Genomic DNA, 27,259 nt, shown 5'->3' with positions numbered 1-27,259 from the left:
ACCTGGTTTTTAGCAGTTAAGCATTACTTAAGCATTTGGACTCAAACCTTAAATAATCTAGTACAAGGTTATTCTGCAATACCATGGATAATAAATACTTTTCCCCCCTGTTCCCATTTTATTTTATTTTATTTTATTATTTTTTTAAGGTTGAATAGGAGTGGCAGGTTTTTTTTTTTTTTTTTATAATCCATGCTTGACTTGGGATAATCTCTAGGAAGAAATCTTATGCAGCATCGATCCAGCTTGATGAGTCCAGTTACATTAGTTTGTTGAACATGAAAGCCAGACCATGACACAGACACTTGTACTGTTTCATCATACCTGCTTCAGTTGATGTTAAATATACCACCAAGTTCATGGTTCTTTAAAACAGAAACTAAGTCATAGCAAATGTCCATTCAAACTTAACTAGCAGACCAGCAATCATCTTTGACCAGACTGGAAGAGGTTCTTCTAACTTAGTGATTATCCCGACAAGTATTGTCAAGCTCCAGCTAGAACTGTTAATTTTAGCTTGAACAGCAAATAGTCATTTAGATACTTAGTTCAAACTATGCTGGTAAATATATCCCTTCTCTTAAGCAAGGAGAGAGAACACTTTTGTTTTAGATTAGATGGTATTTTTGAATACTAAATCACATGTTGCTATGCAGGAAAAAAAAGATTCATAAGACCTATATTTCAAGCTGGATACCAACTCCCTTCCAAAGGAGTTGTTTTCAATCCCAATCAACTGGTATTGGCAGAAGCGAGTAACCACCTATTCTATTGTAGTCAGCCTGACTTTTTTGCTGAATGTTACAGGTCTGTCTCCAGTACCAAAGGTGAATCTAAGACAGTAGCTTTCTGACAGATTTGTTCTTGTTAGCCATCTGCATTAATTGTAAAGTGAGCTAGATCTTTTCTCCCTTCCTATTTAGTTTTCCCTGAAGGAGTTTTGTCTATTTCAACTACTTGGCAAGTGGCCTAATTAAATTACACTACATTTAGAAGCTTAATTCATTCATGTCTACAGCTTCCATGGTCCTAGAGAATCAAGCAAGAAAGCATCTTCATTAGCAGAAAACAATTTACCAAGTCAGTTGAAAATTTTATATTTTGTGTTGAACAGGCCTGAAGCTACAGAAAGACCTAGAACCCTGCTGTCAGACAGCCAGTGTAAGAACGGAACTGGAGACAAACAGTTTTTAGCAGGCTCTGAAATCCTAGAATCAACTGAGGCGCAAGATTGAGTTCTAAGGACAGAATTAACAGCCACACAGATATTAGTTTGCTATGAAGAGTTGCTTCTTTTTAATGTCATTAGGTAACATCACTTGAGATACTACAATTATATAACAGTGTAATATCCGTAAGTTTCTACATTTCCAGTTTGAGACAAATACTTAAGTTCATAGCTTTTTTGCATTACAGAAAGTGCAAGAGAGATTTATATACACTTGCATGACTGACTGAAGTGGGTACTAAGGCTCTCTCCAAGCTGATTTTCTTAGCTTTCCAGTTCAGCAAACACTTAGACATTTGATTTAACAATACTGTTTCAAGTTTATGCTTAGTATTAACAGAAAAAACTCAGATATCAGCATTCTCCACTGGCCAAGAACATAGCTGTTACAATTGGTCATAACTGACTGATTTAAAGGTCTGTTAGTAAAGAGGTTCTTTAGAAAAGGCACATTTAAGAGATGGAGGGCTACCTCACATTGATAGCACAGAGCTGGTGCATCTGTTCACAAGGAATCTAGGTATGGATTGAAGCCATGATTGTCTTTTTGCTTTCTGACATACTGGGAACATGTCATGCTACACCATGTGTGAACTTAAACCGAGCAACACTGGGGACGTTCACTGAGATATAAGCAAGAAGCCTATCTGCTTGTTCCACTTGTCTGCCAAGCCACCTTAATTTTAAAAAAAGTGATCTAGTAGATTTCCCTCCCTGAATAAGCCATGTTAGCACCAAAACAACAGTTAGTGTCAATGACTAGCTCAGTGTTCAAGAAGTGTTTTGTCTTATCTGACCCTACACTGTAGACCTCTAGTACTCAGGACTCCAGCAATTCTGTTACAGACCCCACAGTTCATCCTTTTATTACATTTCTGTGGCAGAATGCTACTTGTACCATTAGTTAAGTGGACAAGTATTCTATTTCTCCTCCAGCCATACAATTTACATTTCTGTGGCTTAGAGACCAAGTCATATGTCCAGTCACCAATTAGAAATGAGTAGTATCCACTAACTTTACAACTGGCTGCTGTTGTGGTAACATGCAAATGACCTAGTTGTTTAAAGTGTGGAGTTTAGCTACTAATTCAATTCCCTTATGTGAAGGCAGCATTTCTTCCCCAGGTACATTCAGTTCCTATATTTCAGGACAGTAAGTGCTGCAGAAAAAGGAAGTAAGGTGACCATGTTTACAAGACACATGACTTAGCATCACTAAGCTCTTCCATGGAATATTGCAAGACTAAAGTAAAACTAAACATCCAGCAATTTGAGTTTGGGTCTCCAGGCTGTGTAGAACTTTCTATTTGCTTTGCCCTGAATTACCATCTTCACAGCATACTGTTGAGGGTTTGTTTCAATCCACCTGGACGTGTTTTAGATTACAGACATCGTGGAACAGCAGTAGGAATAGCAGACAGCAAAGTGAAACAATAGAGTCATGCTGAGAAGAGGTCCAGTTATTCCATTTGTCCTTCCTTGGTTGTGCCTAGTATAATGAAAAGGGCTTAAGGTTAGGATGGCTAGAAGTTAGAGTTTCACAGCTTAAACTAACTTAGCACCACTAAGAACAAAGCTAAAGCAATAAATAGCAAAACTTGTCTGTAAGCAAGTAGACTGTATTTCAGGGGATGACAAACTACTGTATTTATTCCTCTGCCATACATCTAACAGTTTGTGTTCTGTAGTTAATGGTAAGAGAACTTGAATTAATTTATAATGACAAAAGCTCATGACAGCCCTTCTTTTGTTATGACTTTAATTCACCCAGAAAATGTGCCTTCAATGTTTAGGAAATCAAACTGCATGGTGGACTGTCTGCTACTATTCTGCTAAAGAGATATCCCACAGAATTTAGTCAGCACGTACTTACTCATTAACTTTCCTCAAGGAAATAAAATCTACATCTCTTGTGACTTTGAGATTTAAGTCCATAGAACAACAAAACCTTTATTGCTCAGAAAGTGAAATTGGTTAGTCTTAGGCAGACAACATGTGCAAGTCTAAGTAGAGGCACTCTAGCAGAAGTATACTTTAGAACTACTTGCAGCACTTCAGAGGAGCAATAAAGTTAAGCCAGTGTAGTTTTCAGCCTGCTTTTTGGCAAAGGTTTTCTGAATCAGTTTCAGAGCATGAAGTAGGTTGTCTTATTAGTGGAAGACTTACCTAGTCTATGCGAAGGGGTTGCCAAAAGGATCACCAAATGGACCAGAAGGTTGTTTCTGAGATTCCTTCTACGAAAAGAAAAGGAAGACTCAGTGGATTTTCAAGGTTTCACCAGGTTTATTCTGCTTGACTGTATCAGCTAGTTTGGGTTTCAAATGCTTTCTGGAAAGACAATACTGCAAAGCACCTGCTAAATACATATTAACTGTACTGCTTTAAAGAGTAAAAGGGGGTCTAAAGCCATGGTAGTAGTTATACTAGTTGGAAGCAAGGTACATTTTAGAAAAGCCATGTGTACTTAATTAACTCATTTGTAGTAGAGCCAGTATAGTCACTTTGAGATCTGTTTTAGACAAATGCTAGATGTCATAGGCCAGCATTCTGGAAGTGGTCCAGATTTTCCACCAAGGGTTTCAAGTGCTGTGTCCCAAATGGAGTGATGTGCATAGGCCACTTCCTCCCCCAAGGGATACCAGCCATGGGAACCTCCCATTCAGTCCATACTAGCCTGCAGAGAGGTAAGCATAGATGAAGTGGAAGACTTCTGCAGCTGCACCATTTACAGACCTTTGTAGAAGCTCCCCATATAGAGCTGAAGAAGTTTCCAGGAGGATTTATAGTTTGTAGCATTTGTTATGGACCCAGGCCAAATGGAATCATGCCTTGTTAGCCTCCTTGCAACAAGTGCCCTCTGTTAGATTAAATATTAGCCTCAGGTATGCAAGAAGTTTTGTTCTATAGCCCCTAAAAGCTAGAACTAAGCCAGTTCTCAAACACAGGGATCCCTGTTGGTAGGGTGGAGGGACACAGTGGAAAGTTTTAGTACTTACAGGTGAGGCATTGAAAAGGTCTGCTTTAGGTTGACTTTCAAACAGGCTATCAGCTGGCAGCACACTTTGTCGGGGAACAGGCTTTGGTAATTCTAGAAAGAAGAGACAAATCGCTATATCAAACAACATAGCAAACAAGTACTCGTCTCTTTCAGTAAACCAAGCCTCATTCAGTTGCATACACAAAAACACAAGCAAGAAGCTTTATATGACCTCAATTTTATCTTTGGCTTGTCCCTCAGGATACTTCAGCCAGATGAGACTTGTATAGATGTAACAATCTACAGACCTAGTTCAGGCACTAGGTGTCAGTGTTTGGCCACTGGCATTCATCAATTATTTAACAACAGGGGAGACAGTCCTTCAGTTGTTTCAGAACTTAAACAAATAAAATGGTTAATGTAATCATTACTATCAGATGCTACTTGTGATCAACCATCCCTGAGGTGATCAACCTCCTCCCTGAGCAGCTATTTAAGCTGAAGAAAGACTTTACCAGTCATTTTGGCAGACAGCTTGCTAGCTTCCATATTATGGTCTGTACTATCTTGAGGAATGGCTACTTTACTACTAAACAATTACTGAAAGCTCCAGAAGCACCTGAAAGACTCTGCTGTTCTCCTCTCCTTGCTGGTACTGCAGGTGGCTTTGTCAGCTGGAAGTCTTTGAACATTTCCTTGACATCCTTCATCTCTCTATCACCAAGTGGATCCAAAGCAATAAAAGCATCACTATCTTTCTTGGATATCTCCTTCTGAGGGGCAGTTCTAGGTGGTGGCTGAGGTGGGCTACTTGTTGACACAGATGGCAGTACAGACTGGGGCTGAGCAGATAGTGTTGAAGGTGGAAATACACTACTCTGGAATGGATTTACAGCACTAGATGGCTGTGCCCATGAAGTAGATGTAACTTGTGCTGGCTGTGCCCAGACACCAGGGGACTGAGAGGCTGTTGGACCAAAAGATGCAGGCTGGCTCCAGCTTGACACCGCTTGAGTGCTGAAGGCAAGTGGTTGAGTAAATCCTGCAGGTTGAGTAGACATCATAGACCCAGGAAAGACAGATGCAGCCTGGTTGAAGGCAGATGTCTGTGTACTCCATGGTGACGAAGATACAGGCAAGCCACCTGCAAGGGGAAGATAGTTACACAGCACTTCAGTGTTCTGAAGACTAAGTAGGAGTGTATCAATTCCACTGGGGGTACCAGCAAGGCATTTTCCATCATCTGTTTGCAAAAGTTTGTTAATTTACGCTTAAAAAGTCACTTGGAGAGGCTGGTAATAAAGGGGTTAGTATTTTTTCCTCACTCCGTTTCAGTTCTTGAAGAACTGAATTGAGGTTGGTAGTTACTTCTGTGTAAGTAAGATCTTAAGATCCTGCAGCAGTGTTACCCTAGCCTCTCAATTTGTGACACACATTTGCACCCTGTGTACCTGGAATGGCAAGCTGCTGTCAAAAGTTTATCAGTTCTAGTTAAGGATGCAGAGTTTAAGTGTCTATTCACAAAGTTTAATAGTTTAGGGCAGACAGCACTACAGCTTATCTATGGATTAAACACTGCACATTAAATAAAGCAGAGCTAGAACACCAATGAAGTGAAGCTCTTGCACCAGCCTAAGATACCTATCGTGAACTAACCTAGACCAGCTAATGGAGATGCTGTGGTAGGACTTGTTTTGAAGAGGTCCAGTGGATTAGTTTGCACAGGTCCTGTCTGCGCCACTGAGGTTAAGCCAAGGTTCTCCGTAGTTGGTGCAAACAAGGCCGAGCTAAACAAGTCATTTGATGTAGTCTGGAAGGAAAAAGAGCTTTTGTGAGATAGCATGGCAGAATATTAAGACCAATTATGATCAAGACTCTGTCTGGTGGTACAAGCTTTTGGCTACAGCAGAGCAGGAAGCTTTGATGTATTCTAAAAGGTACTAGGTATCCTAAAGGTGACCAAGCATAAGAGTTTCAAATTTCAGTTTGTTTATACCTACTGATATGCATGGCATTAAACATGTATAATATATAGTAGTTGCAGGTCAATAGCAGGAGAATTGACTAAATAGTTGCTATCATAATGAGATTCCGCTCCCCCAAACACTCCTGTCCAGTCTGCAATGACACCTGAAGTTTTATCAAGGTCAGTAAGTGAGTTTTTCATCATTTGATTACAAGAGAAATGCAGCTGACCCAGAACCACCCTGTGTATGGTCAGACAAGTCACTGAAACTGCACTCAGTAGACAGGTACTGTGAAGCCATATAGGGTTCTGTAAACTACTATTGGTACCTCATCATTGTGAAACCACAGGCTGATGACTCTACAGCTATCATAATGGCTTATTGCATTATATCAAGGGTCAACATACTTAGCAGTATACTTACCAGACCTTTACAGAAGTACGGCAGCATTAAGGAAAAGAGCATACATTTAGTGATCATAGTTATATGAAGCATTCATGAGTGTTAGGATGTACCATGGCTGCAGGGAGGTTAGAGTAAGCATGGCATGTGGAAGAGATACGCTGTGAAGCTGTTTAGTCAGTTACAGAGTATGAAGAAAGAAAAGCTTCCTTCACCCAGCTTCTTTAAGTAAAAGCATGCATATTGCCATTAATTACTTGAACATTGTTCACCTTGACAGACCTCCTTCCTCTTCCTGGCTTGGTACTTTGTGGTGGTGGACTAATTGTTATAGACTCATGTGACATGAGCTGGATATTGCTTTCAGAATCCAGCTTTACTCCATTCTGCAGAGTTACTCCTTTGGAAGGACCTTCCACAAAGAAGTTTGATGGGGCTTTAAGAAAGCCATTCTGTTCTCTGTCTGGTACCCCATTTGGAGTTCTTGCTGCAGGTGGCTTACTCTCAAATGGCCACTGGCTTGTTAGTGCTTCTCGTTTGCCAGTTCTATTAGATATCTGGTCAAACTGTTTACCAAAGTAGTCAATATCACCATTTGAAGCACCATTACCCACCGGTGTCAAGGTGCTCAGATTTTCCTTCTTCTGATCAGCAGATTTTAGAGAATCAAATGAAGATTGTGCAGATTGGTCTGTCTGTGCAAAAGGATCATCACTGAAAGGGTCTGGATTAGGTGTGGGAAAGAAGCTGAGACTGGTAGAGAAAGAATTTTCTGGCAAGAATGGTGGCTGTGGCTTTGGTTGTGGAAGAGAAGTTGTGATGCCATTCAAGAAGAGATCCTCTTTTGTAAAAGTCTGTTTGGTCTCAATTTCAGAGTTTAGGTCCACTAACAGAATCTCTTTAGCTTCCTATTTGTTCAGAAAGAAAAAAAAGTTAGTTTCATATATGACTGGCTGCAAAGTACACAAAGCTCAAGGAAAACATCTGCAGCAGGAAAGATGCTGGTATCCAATACATCATACTAATATGTATTCAACATCACAGTGAAGTGACTCTAAGGCATTAAGTCAAACACTAAGTAGCTGTGATTTAACCACAGCTTGCAGTTTCAGAAACTCACTGATAAAAGCACATTTTAATATCTCTCAGTTTAAGGGAAGTTAGAGTAATTAAGCACTTACTACACTTAGGCTTTCACTGGAGTCAAGTACCCTTATTGAGATCTGGTCTTTTTCTTTTTTTTTTTAAGAAGTTGTGAAATCACATTGCCTCAGTGTGACTTCAAGTTGCAGTCTCTTTGGAGTAAGATTAGAAAGCTATTTGTATGTGGAAGAGGTTAACATACCATCTGTCTACCAAGCAGACGGAAGGGTCAGACCTAGTCACTAGCTGATTGATAGCTCATAGTGCCAGAATAAACTGGTGCAATTTGAGGGGATGGGGGTCACAATGAGCTGTGACGTGGTAAATGCATAGTTTTATGCAGTTAGGCCCCACTGTGAGTCAGGGCCACTCATCTGGAATAGGTAGGTGTCCAATCAGAATACATTATTTAAGGATTCTCTTGTACCTAAAGTGGGCTTCAACTTCAAAGGTCATTAGCTGAGTTTCTACAATAGCCCTTACAGCAGGGATATATCCAGCTAGTTAAGTAGGTGTATACAATAAGTACTCTAAGTCTCAAATGAATTCTGTTGGATACAGAATCACAGAATTGTTGAGGTTGGAAGGGACCTCAAGAGATCATTGGGTCCAACCCCCTTGCCAAAGCAGGTTCCCTAGAGCAAATTGCCCAGGTATGCATCCAGACAGGCCTTGAATATCTCCAGAAAAGAAGACTCCACAATGAATGACATTAGCTACTCTAATTAGTAAGTAGCTACTATTACAGCTCTAGGATACTAATACATCACATAACTAGACAGATGTCTCAGTGAAACTAGAAATAATGAAGTAAAAGTAAATCTTACTACTAGGACAAAGTTTGATATCAAAGCTGGAACTGAAACAGTTAAGCTATACTCTACTAACCGTGGGACTGCTCACATCAGGAGGTGTTGACATATCCCCAAACAAGTCCATCTGGTCAACTCCCTGGAAGCCAGAAATATTGGAAGAATTGGTGTCTGTTAGTTCTTGCAAAAGCAAAACCCAAGTATTACATAGATCTACTGAACATCTATACATGCTGTACCTACCACACAATGTGGAGATAGTCAGCTACTTTTTTTTTTTAAATGGCATTATCTCTAAAATTTAACCTACCAGTTTCAGTTTGTCAGCTTGATCAGCAGACAGTGCTTCGCTACCATTCTGGAATAGATGAACAACAGTGTCAGTGACAAATAACAAAACCTTCCTTAAGCAAGGAACTTGCAGGCTTGAAAGACTAAGTCAATTATAGAAAATTTATGGGAGATTACTACCCCTTTTGCTCCCATTTCCACTGTAACTGGGCATCTTATGATTCCTCCATAATGTTAGCACTATAAAGAAAGACAGAGCTAGTTGTATTGCAGCAGAAAACCTAATCAGCTGAGGCTGAATTGGAGAGACTTACCTCAGTCTTATTTGCTTCTTCACTCTAAAGAAGAAAAGAAGTCTTTTAGTATCTGGACATCAGGTAGAATATCCAAAGCCTTTTGCTCTGGTTAGCTTATCTCCTAAATCTGGTAAACAAACTGCTGGCACAGCTGCCAACCAGTAGCCTTAGATAATACTGGCTCTAGATAGACCTTTTGCAAGTCTCTTAAGAGCCTACAAGCCCAGTCAAAGCTTAAACAAGCTTTATTCTATGCAGACTAATGCAGCTTCTGTAACTTTACTTGCCTTCTTCTTGTCTTCTTCTTCCCTCTTCTTTATATTATATATTAGTTGGAATAGGTCCTTAAGGTCAACAACTAGGGGCTCAGCCTGAAAGAGAACATAAATTTAAGCTATGTGCTACTTTGCATTTTGCTTCAGCAGAAGCCCACAGAGCAGCAACAGTAATGGTGCAACAGTAACGTTGAGATACCAGGAAACATCAAGACTCTAAAGGATTGCCTACTCTCTGCATAAGCTCTCTTATGTAGAGAGCAAGGGTAATGGGGTAAAAATCAGCCCAGAACCATTAAATCCCCGTGGAAAGTGACAGTACCTATGCTAAGTCTACTTTTTTTTTGTCCTGCTAAAAAGCATGTAGCTCAAGACTTTGTGAGTACATGGCAAGTCCTAATCATATTTGCTCAAAAGTGCAAAGAGTGTTCAAGCTCCATGGTAGCCTCATGGGCGGTAGGGGCGGGAAATTTACTTTCCTGTGTTTCTACCAACTCCAACAATGAACATGGAGAAAGCTTCTATAGCTTGTTCTAGATTTTAAATAGAATGCAAACAGCAAAACAGGAAGGCAAGCATACAATGAAATCAACATCTCAAACACATGGAGCAGACACCTGTATCTGGATGGAAGTTTAGCATGAATTAGAAAGGTATTGCATCACATGTGACCGTCATCCTCTCATAATCAAGGGTTTTAGATATGTAACTGCAGGAAGAGCTCTTTCAAGGCTTATCATCTTTGACAAACAGTACAGCTGCAGCAGTCTAGAGATGCTGACTGAAGTTCTGCTTACTCCTCAGCTAGACATGTTTGTATTTAAAAACTAGCAGCAAGTCAAGAGTTGTCTACAGCTTGGCTAAGCTTATAGACTAGCAAGCAGTACCCCACAGTGAAAAGCTCAGAACAGACTCCACTGGAGAGCACACATAGAAGGCTTTTGTATTTGATCTGCACTTCCAGTGAAGCCAGTACTACACAGGAGCCTGAAACTAATAAAACAGGCTTAAGAGTGCAATAGCTGTTACTAAAGTAGTAGCATGCTCCAACAAGGAGCCCTCACTCCCACCTGTAGTGGGTTTGAAACTGCCAAAAGGTCCTCCAGGAGGGCAGGATGGGATGTATATGAGGAAGTTTCTAGCTTTCAGGTCTTGGCTCTACAAGTCATTACAGTGACTATTATAAAGACAATCATTTATTAGCTTTTCATGACAAAACACCTGAATCAAAGTTAGATATTTGGGAAGCTGCACAATGCCCGGTAATAATTTCAAACAGCTTGTTTCCAACCCTGCTTATGTACAGTTTCTCTTTGTAGAAAGACAGGCTCTGCATATGGGATTCTGCATGGTGGAAGCCCACTACAGGACCAGAATCCCTCCCAGTAGAAGCAACTATAGGATGATCAGTCATGCCATTCATTGATCCCAGAATGCTGCAGTTAACTGAGTCTGTTTTCACTGCTGCACAAGAAAAAAGCATCATGAAGACTAGACTAGCACGGTTCTATGATTACTTTTCTACTAATTGAGCAAAACTCTGTTTAACTCAAGAACTAGTGTTCTCACTGACAGCAACATGCCACTGTATAGGAAAGTTCATGATAATGTCTTCCAGTAGAGATGAACTGTTAAGCAAGAATAATCAATTAAGCAAGGATACTGGAGTGTTTTTGTTCTGGACTACAAGAAGCTGAACAAAACGAGAGCCACTGGCAATACAGTCAGCTCCTACCACCCTTTTTCAGGAGACAGACTAATACATCTGTGCTGATGTTTCCCTACACCTCATAGGACTATCAGCAGAACATCTGTTAAGGGCCTAATGTCAAGTGTTTACACTGTAGCATCACTCATAGCATATGGAAAAGGGCCTCTGATCAATACCTGTTGTGCTGTTTTTATGGCAAAAAACTGATGTTGGCCTTCTCCTCCACAAATATAGCCAAAGGCACGATTATCTGTTACATCCCGAGCAATAAAGGAGATTTTGTTCACTGGATGCTCATGCTCTATGACCTAGAATTAGAAAAATCACAAAAAAACAGACCCCATTGGTTTACATTGCAGGATCTAGTCCAGATTGGTCTACCTCCTAAACTACTCACTTGCGTTAAGAATCACATTAAGAATGACTCATTTCTTACCCCGGTTTTCTCATCTATTATCTTGATACCAGAGAGAGAGATGTTCACCCAGATCCTCTGCTTGTGTTGACCCTGGGAACGAGCTGCCACTGCCATTCCCTAAATAAAATGAATATCAAAACACTGATGAGACTTCCACTTTATTGAGTTTTAGCTTGTTTCCTAAGCATGTCTCATGAGCCCATAGCCAGTACCGTATTACTGCTAATCTAGTTATTCCTAAACTGTGCTATGGTTTGAACGACATTTCTCTTACAACATATGCCTGGCTAGGTTAGATGTGATATCTCAAAACTAGACTGTGTTTCCTTTGTAAACATTCAGGAGCTTTAGAGCATTTTTTTTTTTTTTTTTTTTACACAGAACTACTGCAACAGCAGCATCCTTACCAGGTCAATTCAGCTTTCCTGGCCTGACTGAAGCTAACGTGAGGGTTCTGCTATCCAGAAGTGGTTATCTTCTGTTGTTGCAGTGTCTCATTTATCCCTTGGTTTGTCTATATATCTTGTTGTCACCATTGCTACAGAATGTCAGCTTGGGCTTTTAATTATTATACTAAATATCACAAAGTTTCCCCCTCCCCATCCAATACCAAAGCTCACTATTTGTAATCAAGTTCATACTTTGGAATATAGTATGGATGATAACAAGAGACCCAACAGACTATTCCCAAGACAGTAGAGAAACCATGATCAACTGCATTTAAAACTACTATCTTATAAATGGATTACAGCTTTAAAAGCATCTTCCATCCAAGATGGTGCTGTTATTGGTTGATGTTCCTATTAAGCAATACTTGGAATTGTGCAAAAATGACCATTTGATCTGCCTTCTGAAGGCTAAGCAGAAGATATTCCTTGCATGCCAGCTCAGGCTTTTACCTTCAGCTTCATCATTGAATCCTGACTCATTTTGTCTCCTCTTGCCTCAGGGACATCATCAATGCCAATCAGTTTAGCTTTGTATCTTACACCATCACCTTTGAATCTGGCCAAAAGAGATTCATCTGTCTTTTCAGGCCCTGGAGACAGAGAAAGGTTTTAGAAGAGAAATATGTACCTTGTGGCTTTGGAAATTTTTAAAATGTGTACTAATATGGTGAATTTTTCTTGTAAAAATTGTCAGCTGACTATAACAGACTAACAACCTAAGTCCTTCTAGAAATGTGTGCTCTTCAAGATAGTTATTCCTTTAAGGTCACAGTGATCTTAGAGATTTTGACCTGTATTCAAACAGTGGGGACCAATACTTAATGTTTGGGAACTTCAGAACAGTCATGAAACATTGAAATCTTTGTGGGCTACAACCAACTAAGCAAAGAGTAGTACTTCCTATGGCCATAATGGATGATCAACGAGCCTTTCAGGTGTGAGCCTGCAGTTCTGGTCTAGTTAGATCTTTTCTCAGTCTCTGAGAATCTACTAGTCCCTGTGCTAGAACTTGCTATTAGCACCATCACCTCTACAAGAAGTCCTAGTACCTGCATCCCTGTAATCACTTGATATTTTAGCTGTATTTTCCATTTTCACTATTACCATTACTTCTCAGAAAAGCTTCATTTTCTCCCATATACTCAACATGTAGAATGTGTACCTCGGTATGTATTTCTGTATGAGGCAGTTATATTTCAAATGACCAATCTAAAGAGCTATTGCCTAACACAATTATTCTCATGAGTGATGTTTTCTAGCTTCTCTGGACTAGAATCTGAGTCCAGCATGTCACTCCCTCTTTAGAGGGTGAAGAATAAAGCGAGGTCAGGTTCAGAGCAACAGCTACCCAGATGGTAGCAAGTCTGGTCACCTCCTCAGGAGACCTTCATTTCTCCAGGCTTTCAGTAACTTTTTAAGCATCTAATTTGCTGATCTTGACAAGTAGAACAGAAAGCTCCAGAACCTAGAGCTAAAAAAAGCTCTCAAGCTAAAAGCCTACCTTCTGGTTAGATTATACTAGCTTATTTACTCACCCTCCCAGTCAGTTTGAAACCTTTGAGTTATTTCAACTATGAAGCAAAAGTAATCTTAGTTTTAGGCAAAAGATTAAGGAGACTGACTAGAAGCGTTCAAGAGGTAGGTATTTCTTACCTTTCTTTTTTTCTTTCTTTGAAGGCTGTGCTTTTGGTGGAGCCTGCTGCTCAGGCTGGCTGTTGATAGTAGTAGTAGTTTCAGCTTCAGTAGACATGATGAGACGGTGGTCAGCTGTACTTGCTGTAGTTCTTTAGAATCCAAGGAACAATCAGCAGGCAGGCATAATATTTTACCTTGAAGAAAAAATATTCCCATTATACCTGTTAGTCCAGTTTTATTCTGCTGAATACTGAAGCGCAGTATAGGCTGGAAATTTTGGAAGTGGTCATACAGGAAATCTGACTCACTGTTTCTTCATCTCAGGCTACAGATAGCATGAAGTTACAGCAACTAGGTGATGACCCCTTACCTCAATAATACCTAATCAGTATATCATACTGACCTACATCCACAGGCTGTACTTGCATCATCCTGTTTTAATCTGTCAACCTTTAGCTTTTCACCTTTTAAAGCTATTTATAGCACCTCAGATATTTGCTGTATTCTCCTTCACTGCGAGCATCATCTGTAGTAGCATAGGAGAGAATGCAAGAAACATTTACTAGGACCTGTTCTAAACACTCATGAAGATACATCAGAATACTCAGAAGAAACCATCAGATCTTATTCATGTTCCTATAAGTACTGAAGTTATAGCACTCAACAGGTAAAAGCAAATAAATTAGACTGCAAGACTGCTTTAGGAGGAGACAAAAAGCTCCCAAACACCCATACTCTTGCCTAAAGTTGTCAAGTAATCTCCCCCCCCAAAAAAAATCTCTGCAAATTAAGTCATACTAGTCCAATTCCATGCCATGATACCTTTCTAGCCTCAGAGAACATATTCATAAGATGAACAAAAAAGTACACATCACCACCAACTGCAGCCACCATGTTTTGTTCCTAAATAGCTGAAACACTGAGTCACACTTACTAAATAAAGGGACGTGTTTATGGAGATCTGAAGATCACCTATACCCAGCCGGAAAGATCTGGACATTCACATTTGCTACAGAAATTGCCTTGTGAGTTTTTTCTGAGGTATTGAAGTGGGTTCTGTTGAAGTGGTCTGCTGAATTTAACATTGATAAGTGAAGCCAAAAGATGGTTGAGAATTAAATAGCTGTTCTACATTCTCTACTAGCTATTCCCTTTGTTTCCAAACTGGTAGCAACAGATCAAGTCACCCCTTTTATTCAGCACACTATTTGAGATGTACTATGTAACCAGACAAGTGCTGTAGGCATTGCATATCTCGTGGTGTTATAAGCCTGTAATTCTCAATGGCGTATTTCCCACTTCCCTCAGTTATGCCTAATGTTTTACCTATTGCTTAGAATTTCCTTTATGGGTTTTATTCCCATTTCTGCTTCTCTTCTTCCCTCAACTCATTTAGTCAATATCTACAAATTGACTCATCCAGTTTGCAACTGACAAAGTAATGCATGCCAGCACTTAACTGATTCTTAACCTAGGAAAGACCAAGAGATTTGTGTTCTTAAGAGAAAGAATTTCACCTTGAAGGCCTCAATTTCTATTTAGCCTGGGAGGACACAGTGTACATTCTGACAAAGGAGCAAGGGAGAAAACTATTACAACACACAGGGGTTGGCAGGACATTCGCAGAAGTGCTAGAAGGTTTTGCCCATTGGGGAAAAAGGGAGCACTCATTAATCAAGTCAAATAAAGCCAATTGGATCCCGCTTTAGGTCTAGTCTGGCATCTAGTTCTGATGGTAGAGTTTCAGGTGGAGATAGCCTTTACACTTCAGTGTAGTGGACCATTCCCTAGATTTATCAAGTGCTGTAGAAAGAGAGGAAGGAAAGATATTAAGGCTGAATCATTAGTTAGCCACCCACCCCCATCTGGAAGGTTACTGTTTAGAAAACAAAAAGAAAAAGCCTGGAGAAGAACAGAGCTAAGACATGCTCTCTAGCAGCTGAGTCACAGCTTTAGGATGTTCTGCCCAGTCCTGTGCCAGAAAGAAGAAACAGCAACCTTGAGGCACAGAGTCTTGCCTGTAAATGATCCTGCTTCCCCAGTTTAGGGGAATGTGTTATGCAACCAAAGTATCGGACTCTGAAGACCCCCCCCAAATTAGGAGGAAATGACAAGCAAATATCCTAGAAAGAAGCAAATATGCACAAGAAGGATTCACTGAAGAGATAAAACAACTGCCCATATGGAGGCCTCTTTATGTGCCAGTTAACCATGCATTATTAGCCATCTACCTTCAACCTATGGAAGCCAGACCACTTAGTTGCATAGAGCCATAAAGCACAAAACCCTAAGGTGGAAGAAAATGGGCAGGAATACACACAAGTATTATCTTTTCCACAGGAAGACAGGAGGATTTGCAAGGGTTTAGCCTCTGTGTTAACCATTCAGTTGAGAAGATCAGTGAGAGCTTTCTGACCAGTTTACAGAACCAACTCTCTCCCATCCGAGGTCTGGCACAGCTCATCTCACCTGGTAAGAGTTCACAGTACATGACTTATCATACCTTCAGAGAATTCTGTCTTTGATAAATCCTACCTCTCGAGGAAGAGAATTAGCTGCTAAACTAAGAATGCAAAGATAGACAAGTCTTAATACAAGTTCACATTTTAAATAATTATTTCTTGAGATTTTAGTTAAACTGTAAAGTAGCAAGAAGTCCCCTGTGGCTTTACTCTAAAATTTTGCTGGGGTTGGGGGGGGAAGGGGGGTAACATTAGGTAGTTTGAGCTAGCAGTAGTCTAGTTTGCTTGTGGTATGAGGGTTACAACCACAACTAAATTTTGATTCTGTGCTTTAGAATCAAGTTAAAGCTGTACTAGAGTGCAACATCTTTGTCACAAAAAGAAGCCTTATCATAATGGAAAATTCTGGTGTAGTCCACATGCTGTCTACATGCTCCTGTAGATATGCAGGGAGCTAAAGTGAAGTTAAAATCTTCTCTTTGCAGTTCTTGCTCAGAGGCTTTTTTTCTTTTACAGTACTCAGTCCCTCAGTATTTCCTTACTCAGGCTGCAGAAGTAAGGTAACAAGAGAAAGGAACTGTTCTATCACACTTTAGTTCTGTGTGACAAGATGAAAGATGCAAGTGCTTTCATGCAAGGACAGTCACACCTTCTGTTATACTGTCAGAGAAGAACAAGATCATTCCTACAGTTACTCTGTCAGCAGACTGTTAAGTGATGCCTTTTGAAATCTTCTCCATGTAGATAAATCTATTGTTACAACCACAGCATAATTACATGCTCTGTAAGTATATTATCATCTGTATCAGTAGATATATACCATATTTTGCTAACCTACTTTTCAATTTATTCCAGAAGGAGTTGTTAAGAGGCCACAACTAGTATCTTCCTCCTTTCCTATGGGGTCTATGCTGTGACAAGTAAGTACTGGTCACACTTTAAGGAATGACTGTTTCAGGCCCTCTACACATAGTAGGCAACAGCTCATAACTCAAGGCCCATCTCAAACCAGGAAGCTCTTCATTCATGCATTGTATGTGGTTTCCCACATATCTACCCTGGGAAAAGAAATCAGTCATAGGACTTTAAGTATATAGTACTCTCAATGTCTATTCTAAACTCACTGCAAGGAGAGCTGTTTTTAGAGACGAGACATCATTGAAATACCCATTTCTTAGCAAAAAAATGAAGCACATTCCAAATGGTTTTGTTCTGAAAGCATCTCTTAAGGTAATCTAGGTGTTGTTCAATTATTTCTCTTATTTGATCAGAGTGGCAGTGTGGTGTCTACCCTTAATGATCAGATTTTTTTTCCCTGTGTAATTACATGGGAGATTGAGAATCTTCATTATTGTTATAGCCTAGTTTTTAAAACCCATAACAGACTATCTTCTCCCAACAGACAGGCTTACTGTCCTCCCCACCCCCAAAAATAACTGCCTTAATGTTAATGAAAACTCATCTAAGAAGAGGTTAGGAACACTGCAAAAGTCAGAGCCAAGACAGATAATCTAAACATCTGTTCATCAGTCTAATATTTTATCCTCTTCACAGCCTCTGTTCCTTCTTTGTCCCTTGATACTACAAGTACATGATTCAGCTTTAAGAGTTATTGCATGTAAATATTAACCTCAAATTAGAATCTGAGAGGCAGAAGAGGATAAGAGTATCTTTTACTGCCAAGTCCATTATAGCCTGTTGGGAAGAAGTAGTAACCGGAAGCACAGCAATAGTTCAAGTGCTAAACATACCTCCTCAAGGCAGGTTCCCCACCCCCTGCCCTGCTATGTGAAGAGTTAACCAGGTTCTTCTTGTCAGAATGTTGTATCAGGACCTGCACAACACAACTTGAGAAATATCTTGTTATCAAATTCTTGACAAAAGAGCTGTTTTCACAAGGATGGTAAAGAAGCTGTCCACTTGAGTGGATTTGTTACAAGACTTCAGTTTTGCAGACTAAAGAGACAGATTAACGGCTAACAGTAATACAGAAAATGACTTGCAAGAGTTGAAGCTCTAAAGTCAGATAGATTTACAAATAATGGACAATCTTGACTAGAAGGTTCTATGCACAATGGAAGTAAAACAGTGCATTTGTGTGAGCTCCTGTATGACTGGCATTCACATCTAAACTTGCTACATGCAGAACTGACTACCTCATTTTCTTAGTTCCTGCTGCAACAGCAGTGAATTAATGAATAAGAAACATGGACATGCTATTCAGACATTTGCTTTTGGAACAGGGTCATTGGTAACAGGGAGTCAAATAAAATACCATTTTAAGTATTTTGTTTCATTACTAAAGCGCTCATTGCTCTAGCACCTGACTGTAAGAGTTCAAGTTGAATAGACCTCCTGTGACATGACAAGATTGCTATGACTTAAACGGAAAATTCCAGCAGCTTGCTCTGATGCAAGTACTACTACCATTAGTTTGTCTCCTCTACTAAACAACCAGATTAATCTATTAGGAACTAGTGTAGCAGTGGCTAATACACATGAAAGATATTAGCCTTACCTACAAGTAGGATTATACCCAGTATGTGTTGTTCACACTAACTCATAACAAGTACCTGCTTGAAGACAAGTGGTAGGAAAGAGCTCATAGACAGCCTGCGAACTGTTCCCCTCCAGTTCGTGCCATGTCTGGAATGCAAGAACAGCATCATGTGCCAGAAAGTTGACTAAATACAGGCTCTTATGCTGCCAAGTCTAACCCAAGCCTCTGTGGTTAGTTTTGTAAGAGACAACCAAAAAGGGTATTGGCCTACCCTGCCTAACAAGTGAGACTGTCAGTCACTCCCACAATCAGTAATGTCTAGATTAGTGATGACCCCACCACTCAGTTTCTCCTGCAATTCCTTGATAGCAAGGCTAAAACCACTGGTCTTGGCCTACCAAGTTCAAAAACATGGAAACAAACTGTTCAGCTATGCTGTTTAACCTATAGGTAGTTAGAAGCCTGATTTGTAGTTAAGAGATTGTTCCTTCAGTGTCAGGGCCTCAGTTAAACCATACTTGATCTGTTGGCCTAAGTATTTCTAGATTAACAAAACTTCACCCTGGGAATTTGATCCTACTTCTTTCATGCAACTTGCATTAAGCTCAGTTTAATGTTTTGTCTTCTCACCTAGAAGAGGACGTATCAATACTTTGCAGGGGTATTAAGACAGCCCCATCCCAAATGCTTCCTCTGCCAACAGAAATACTCTTTTGGAAAAAGCTACAGCTGTATTTGTATATTGCAGAACAATGCACAAGGTCTAACTGTCTCGATAATACATAATTAGTAAAGTGAAACAGCGAAGGGTGATATTCATCTGCTCCTTGGGACAGAAGTGCAGTAATGGATCTGTCATGGAATACCCTCTTCATGCTGCTGCCTTCTCCCTCAGTACCTACTGGAAATAGAAATAGTAGATAGAGATCTTAATACTCTGGTTAGTCATGTCAGCTTCAGATGTTAGCACATACCACTGCTGGTGCAGGACCATGCCTGTGAGCCACTACCCAGACATCTTACCATTTCAGCCTATTTGCCAACTGGTATTTCATCAGCTGAACAGAACAGTCTGTTCTCATTATATCAGTGCATCAGTCTGAGCTGTTTGTTTTTTAGAAATTCAAACTAAGTTCCCAAAAGTGTTTTCTGCATAATTCATCACTGGAATTACAGTGAAGTGAGCATCACTAAATTAGCAGCTAGAACTGAACAGGTCACTCAGTTCAAGTAATGCAATTGGACTGGTCCTTTTTGCCATAGTACTATGGCTTTAAGCATATAAACACTGAGATGATTAGTTACATCTCAGCCCAGCTTCCAGTGTAGCTCTACTTCAGATTTTTCTTCTTTGGAAATCAATACAGCTGCTGCAGGTATATTAGAACAGAGGTCTTAAGAGAAATCATGACCAGTTTAAACAGGCTGTATCTGGTTAACAACTTGGTATGATATAAATTAGCAAGCATTATATATAGCATTATGATATAAGTTAGCAAGCATTGCCATCCTTTTTTCCTTCCTTAAAAGTATCTTCATAAGCTATTGCTATCTGTTTAACTGATTACTTCACCTCAAATTGAAGGGAACTAGGACTGCCTTGTCAGTTTGATAGGCTAAAGTTATTCTTCGGACAGAGCCTTTAGTGTCTGAAGTCAGCATCCAGACGCTTAGCTGTCTGTCTGAACTAATGACTTGTTCTGGGAATAATGCAGCATCTTACAATGAATCTTGGTAGCAGCTTTTCCAAACTCTGTGTTCAGCATTTAGAATCCCAACCTCTTAGTTCACTTTGTAGATTAAGAAACCCCTTCAGTCTTAGCACAAGCAATACCAGCATCTGAACTCTAAACTCTTATTTTAGAAAGAAATTGGAAAATACTCCAGTATGCTCTATTTTTGAGAGCTATTTAGCTGACAACACAGGCTTAGATTATATTCTTATAGAAGTTCACTAGCCTCCTTCTGTAGTCCTTACAATAACATTTCCACAAGAAATTTCTTCATATCAGTCTTCCAGAAAGACAGGATGCTTTCTGACTTGTTAAGGGACCACTCCTGCATACCACTCACTTCAGTTTCCAGTGCTGAAACCTCTGGCTCAGGAGCCACTGTCTTAAGGGGCTTCAGCTGTCTGCTCTAGCCATTGTTCAGAAAAGCATCATCTGCTACTCACAGGATGAGGAATCTCAGGCCGTATGCTGGCAGTGCCTACTGTCAAGACTATTTGCTGAGGCTCACTGCATACATTAAAAACTGCTTTGCTTACAGGTTGCTTAATTGATGCAGCTAGTGTTTATTCAGATGCAAACTGGATTTTGTACCAGAGAACAGCTCAGATACTTCACTTCCAACTGTACTCCTAACTCTCTCCTGCCTAGAAGGACTGTTCCTGATCTTCCTTCTGGTTAGTACAGCAAAGGACTGCTGCCAATAACTGCGCTTTTCACCCCTTTCCTCAGAGCAGGAACTTGACACATATTGAAGCTGTTATCATAGGTTATTTCAGCTGCATGCTGTTAACTGTCCAGTGCTGGCAGAGTTATCCAGCTTTGCAGTTTGGGTGTGTGCAAGCTGTACTGAGAGAGATTGCATATGTTCCACATAGCTTATACTGAACTATAAGTGTTCAGTTGTAACTGTGTTCTACCTGTTCACAAATCTATCCGCGTGAAAAATGGGATTTTGTTGTATTACTCTTGAGTTCACCCAGTTTAAAACCATATAGTCATTACAACAGGGTCAAGTGTTGTGGTCTGCTTATACAGAAGGTGCTCAACCAGCCAATTAACCTTAAGCAGGCAGAAGCCTGTCCTTAAATGTTAATTTTGGCAATATTTGAAGAACCTTGCACCTAGCCACCAGCTACAGCCAGCCTTTGGTTACACAGTTTGTAGTAGCAGTCGTTGGTCACAAGAGCTGCTCCTTGCTGTCTCCTATAACGGATGCAAGTTATGTTCTTGATCTCTCATTGAAAGACTGATGATTCTGTTTGAACTTTATGAAGACAGGTTCTTCTACAGCAGTTTCAGTCCTCAATTTGGTAGTATCAAGTATTCTGGGTTATAGTATACAATGATTACTGTTGCTTACAAGATTAGTCATCACCAAGGGCCCTAGCTTTATTTTGTTTAACTAACCATGCCTTTCTTGCCACCTAAAGCAAGGAAAAATCTAAGGGGGAAGGTACACAAAAGTCAATACCAGAGGTTAAAAAGAAATGTATCTAGACATGATGTTCAGAGCTCCACTGCAGCTACTTCAGTAGCTGTCCTACTGAACAACTAGTCAGGTTTCACAGATGACTATTCTGTACTAAGGTTTCCTTGTAGGTATTTGTAGTTATACATTCATGATGCACATTAGGGGTAGCTTATGATATTACTCCTAAACCCAGACTCTAAAGTAATTCTGACCAGGGTCCATTTAACTTCCCACCTCTGTGATGATCTTGACATCTGATTACAGAGATGTCTCCCATACACCAGAAGAGTGCAAGAGCATCAGCCTCCCATCCTGCTCTAGAGTTTATCTTCTATCAGCCAGGCTGGCAACTGTTTGCAGGTAGATCTGCTATTCAAACTACTATAAAACTACTACTTACTCATACAGTGACCTTTGTGCCCTCCTTTAAAGCACAAGTTACCCTGTTTAGTGGAAGCACAAAAGTTAGTCTCCAAGGTTGCGTACAGGTTGCAGTATTAACACTACATCCTTTGTGTTCTCTACTTCTCCTGCCCATCCTTAGAAGGTAGTCTCATCCCTAAGCATTTTAGCCACAGGGAAGGTGTATTACAGACCCCTCATAGGAGGAGACTTGCAGTTATGTGCTGTATCAGCATTAAGTGTTCAGTATACTTTGCTAGGAGCAAGATCCTAGTGGACATTTGTCATGAAGCCTCCTCAATGTCAGGTAAAACATCTGTTATTGTGGCCCTCTAACCTAGCAGTTCTGTTTAAGATGTAATCCGCATAAGGTATTTTACTTCTCATCTTATTGCCTAAGAATGCAACATGAACTGACAAAACAGCAGGAAATTCAGCTCTGAGGCCAACAGTCTGCCCTTAACTGGCCCCAAAAGGTCCAAGCTTTGAGATTTAAGGTGACACGCACCAGCTATGAAGCTTTATTAGAAGCTTTTAAGAAAAGACATATTGATATAGTTGGGAGTGAAGATCTACAGGGCATTTCAGCCAAGGCACTTCATAGCACATACAGGGCACATCTTTTCAGTAAAAAGGAAAATGGAATGGTCTATGCCCTCATCAAGTCAGGACATCGGGAGTTAGACAGGAGATGATGCTTTGTTCAGTACTCAGCCTCTCAGCTTGTATAAACATGTTAATCCTGTTCTAACTGGTAGATCTTGTTTACTGACTTGGCCTGCCACCATGTTTTATCCAGCTTCTTTATAACCCTGAGACCCTTGAACGCATATGCAACCTCAGAACTGGGTTCCTAAAGTCAGCTTATTTTGGAAGTCACACTTCTTTGATACCTTATTCTATTTGATCCTTCCAACAGGATATTTGATCCTTTTAACAGAACTTCAGATTGCATTTCTGTAGAATCCATGCTGAAGCAGGGGCATAATGGCACAAGCGGTGCTCCACGACAGAAGCTTAAGACATCTTAGCATTTCCCACCCCAGCCTCACAGTGGGGGAGGAGTTTTAGTTCCACTACTAATCCCTTAATCTACATGCAAGAGCTATTTTTTCTTCTAAAATCCTTGCAGATAGCATGAAGCTACCTTGTAATCTCTTCATCACTTCTGACAGAATCTATACAAACAGGATTTGCTCTATCAGTACCATTTTCAGAGTCAGCTGGCTTTCTCTGGATGTGGAATTCATCCCTTCACTGTCCTTGCAAATTCACATCTCGAAAGTGCTTGCATATTGCTAGCTTTGCTGAAGCAAGTCCACAAACAGCCTCAAGTACTTGGTTAATCCAGCAGGTCACACAAGAATACTAGCAGTGTAAAGTTCACAAGGAGAAAAGCACAGTTTTCTCAGGAAAGCATTCACTTGTTCAGAGTGCTTGTCCTGCATCTGCTCATGAAGTAAAGGTGGTAAGTAAGAAGTATATCCATAACATCTACTGGACAATTGTGTCCAGCAATTGGTTTATGCAGGTATTTTGACAAGTAATGCATTTCTCACTGAAAAAGTGGGCTCTATACATACTGCAAATGTACAGATATACTTAGAAACATAGCAGAAGGTACGTATTGGAATGGATAACCATCTCTACCTTCACAAAAGGAAACTGATGCCAGCTTTCTGGCATTTGGCTCATCCTTCCAAACGATAGCACTGTGCACAACTGCTGGTGCTCAGCTAACAGCTTTGTTAGAAGTAAGAGCACAGTAGATGAGAAGGGGTATCAGAAGTTACAGGACTAGTACAGTAGAGCTTGTTATGGTCCTAGCCTTCTGTCAACAGTAATAAGCTCAGAACACTGTCAGATTCCCTGTAGCAGAACCATCTCATCTAAGACTGAAAACACCTGGCTTTCAGCTCACTGTACCAAGTCTTCCCATACCACAGGTCATGAGGTATGCTAGTTAAGCCTCTGCTTTGATGGGTCACCTGACATTCATTTAGCACTCACATCTTCCTTACCATTTCTACCACTCAGTTCTCCTCCTCCAAAAGGAAACTCTAGTGACTGTCTATTAACAGAAGCTTCTGCTTTAGATGTGACCACATCCTCAGCCCATTCAGGGCAATTTGGAAGCTGGACTATGCCTCAAGGGCCATTTGAGTTGGATGTGATTACAGTGATTCTTTAAACAGACAAACTCGTGTCTCAGATAACCCCCTTCCCAGCTGAGAAGGCTTTATCTCGATTTGTCCCTCTGTTTAGCTACCCACTGTATCCCCTACGAGGCACAATAATCACCTGATGCAGAGTTAGTAGGTCTTCATAACAGCTCCTAATCTCCTGATAGTAACCTGTTAGACACCTGGTCACATTTTCAATTTATTAGCAGCTAATAAATCTTCACAACCAGACAGAACACATAGCTTTTGTAATTACTTTAAAGTAATCTCAACTTCTGTTGTGCTTATCTACACAGCAGTTCCCATCCCTAAGCATATCTACGCCCATTCCTTAGCATACAATGAGAAAAATGTTTAAGTCTATAAGCTTTCAGATCTGCTCAATTTTGGACAGCCTTGTTTATGAAAGCTACAAAAGTTTTCTGAGGCAAAAGTGTAACCTTTTAAGGCAAACTAGATTCATTAATATCAAAGTGATTCCTTTATGCTCACTCCGCATTCCCCCCCCCCCCCCCCCCAAAAAAGAAGTTAACTTAATCCTACCTTACCAGTGGATTTACATGCTTCCTTAGTGACTGCTCAAGTAGCCAGCCTCAACTTATCTGAGGAGTAGATCTGCTACAGAGAAGTCCAGCTGTATTGATACCACCTGCGCTTATCTTACTGCTCAGATCACAGGCACTACCTTGAAACAACAGTCAAAGTTAAGTGACATCACACAATTGATAGAGACTTGAAGCCTCACCAGCTGAGAAGTTAGTTTTCCTGAGGAGAGCAGACTCATTTCAGTTAATCCTAGACATCTTTAATTAGACCTGTTTACCACAGACAGAAGCATCACCCTGAGATTCACCAGCAGAGTGATGCTCAGCAAGGATTCTCCATCTAAAAATAACACAGAAAACCCACCCCTGCTTCACTGCATCCTAACCCTTCCCTCCTCTCTGGTACCAGAGGACTCCCTCATCTCCATGACTCAATGCTTACTAACACTGAGTTTTGCAAATTTTCCCCGTCTATAACCCCCGCCCCCCTCCACACACAGGAATAAAAATACATGTTTATTTTGCTTCCAGCTCAGGCTTCCTCAGGGAGCCGGCCCTGCCGGAGCAGGATGCAGGCAGCTTCCACCCCGCGGCACAGCCAGGACGGGGGCTGCCGGGCTGGGTGCATCGCAGCTCCCCCCCCAGACCGGGACCGGGACCGGAGCCGCCCCCGGCGTCCTCCCCCGACCCCGCGGCGCTTTCTCGGCTCCGTCTGGCGGCGGAGGAGCTCGGCCTTGCCCCCCCGGGGCTGCGGGGAGATGGGGGCAGCCCCCCGCTGCGGTGGCAGCTCCCCTGCGGGGTTCCCGCTCCGTGAGCTCCGCAGCACCCCGGGGGTCAGCCCCGCCACGGGCACCCACCGGCACGTCCTCGGGCAGGGAAGGAGAAAAATGGATAAATGAATGAGTGCATACATAAAATAAGCGCCTTCTCCCCTTCCCCGGTGACAGCCCACCCCCCCCCCCCCGCAGGCTTTCCGAGAGCCGAGCCCCGCTTGCAAAGCTACTTACGAGCTAGATCCGTGACGCCCCGTGCATGATCCGACGTCTGCAGCCGGTAGCCTGGCGGGGAGCGAGGGCCCGGTTAAATATTCAGTTGTACTCTCGCCTTCAGATTAGTTAGCCACTCACAGCGAGAGATATGGTTTTAATCAGATGCTGGCAGCTGAGGACTACCCAGGAATGTGCTATGATGTTTTTGCTGCTTGGTCTTGGCTACTCCCCCTCAACGTGTCGGTGCTTACTAGGTTAACCCCTTGCGAGCCGCCGCAGCTGCGGGAGGAGGGGAGTGGGGGGCCGGGGACAGCCCCCTGCCCCGGCCGGGGCTCGGAGCCCACTCGAGGGCGCGAGGTGCAAGGGGGGCGCCCCGTGGGAAGGGCCACTGCTCACGGGGCGCAGGTATTTCGTACTCCCCAGCCGGCGGTGAGACCGACTCTGCTGCACGAAACGGGTCCCCTCGTGTTTGTCTGTGTGCCCGTCTGTGTAAACGCGGGTGCGGTGGTGGTGTTCGAAGTGCAAGCCTAAGCCAGAAGCTTATTTTCTGCAAAAAGGCCAAAACCAAAATACCACCCTCCCACCACCCCCCAAACCTGCGGTGAGCTGAACCAAAATATTGGGTCAGTGCAATTCAGTTTCTGGGTCACATCCAGACCTGACCTTTGTACTTCCCACTCATCTTTATTCAAACATCTATCATGTTTTGTTTCTCAGTGCAGTACAGCTGTTTTCCAACTTGTGTGAAAAAGCCTCTGATAAAAAATCACATTTTTGTCCTTGTAGCAGAACTTCTTATTTATTATTTTTTTTTCAAGGCTGTAAACTTAGCCTAACATTCATTTTCTCAAAACAGTGCAAAATATTTCTTTCCAAAACTATGATATTGCCCTTTGCAAAAACACCAAATTAAAAAAAAAAAAAAAAAGAGAGAGAGAGAGGGAGAAGAAAAAAAAGAAAGAAAAGAAAAGAAAAAAATTACATATTTTTTCAGTATTACAGCTGCAGTTGTAATACATTCGATAGACATTTTAAAGCACTTTAGACAGGGGAGTATTTAATGCAAAATGATTTTGCTACAGGGGAGTTCAAGATTCAAAACTGATGAATGCATTTGTTCATCATGTAAAGGTACCAAAGGATATGATACTTTCCTTGATACGGTGAAGTGCACATTTTTGTGTCTGACTGCTCAGGTCTGTAGTAGCAAAAGTGGTAGGAGCCCTGTGTCTGAGGTTACTAAAAGCTGATAGTTGTGTCTCACTTGCCTGTATTGGTCTTTCATTTCAGAAGTGCTAATTTTAACCAGAAAGGACTCCTGAAGGATGTATTTTTGTACACCAGCTTAGTGTTCACGGAAGGAAGTGCAT

General features: G+C 41.2%; 1 protein-coding gene across 5 annotated transcripts; it reads right to left on the bottom strand.

Annotated features, from left to right (window-relative positions):
- Positions 1-1,268: 1,268 nt before the first annotated feature.
- Positions 1,269-26,089, bottom strand: DAB2 (DAB adaptor protein 2). 5 transcript variants are annotated; one of them, XM_083818437.1, is made up of 16 exons: positions 25,908-26,089; positions 24,899-25,040; positions 13,623-13,798; positions 12,420-12,559; positions 11,539-11,637; positions 11,279-11,410; positions 9,404-9,487; positions 9,135-9,158; positions 8,840-8,887; positions 8,606-8,668; positions 6,847-7,482; positions 5,862-6,015; positions 4,825-5,349; positions 4,225-4,316; positions 3,395-3,462; positions 1,269-2,717 (listed from the first exon to the last, which is right to left on the bottom strand). In XM_083818437.1, the coding sequence occupies exons 3-15, from the start codon at positions 13,717-13,719 to the stop codon at positions 3,400-3,402; spliced, it is 2,157 nt and encodes a 718-aa protein (XP_083674563.1). In that variant the 5' UTR covers positions 13,720-13,798; positions 24,899-25,040; positions 25,908-26,089; the 3' UTR covers positions 1,269-2,717; positions 3,395-3,399. The 5 variants fall into 5 exon arrangements, with proteins under 5 accessions (XP_083674563.1, XP_083674564.1, XP_083674562.1 ...); XM_083818438.1 differs by having other exon boundaries at positions 24,904-25,040; XM_083818436.1 differs by lacking the exon at positions 24,899-25,040.
- Positions 26,090-27,259: the final 1,170 nt, after the last annotated feature.

The sequence above is a fragment of the Anser anser genome, assembly GCF_964211835.1.
Source record: "Anser anser genome assembly, chromosome: Z".
Classification (NCBI taxonomy): domain Eukaryota; kingdom Metazoa; phylum Chordata; class Aves; order Anseriformes; family Anatidae; genus Anser; species Anser anser.
The sequence above is the reverse complement of the archived record's forward strand: the minus strand, read 5'-3'. Positions and strand labels throughout refer to the sequence as shown.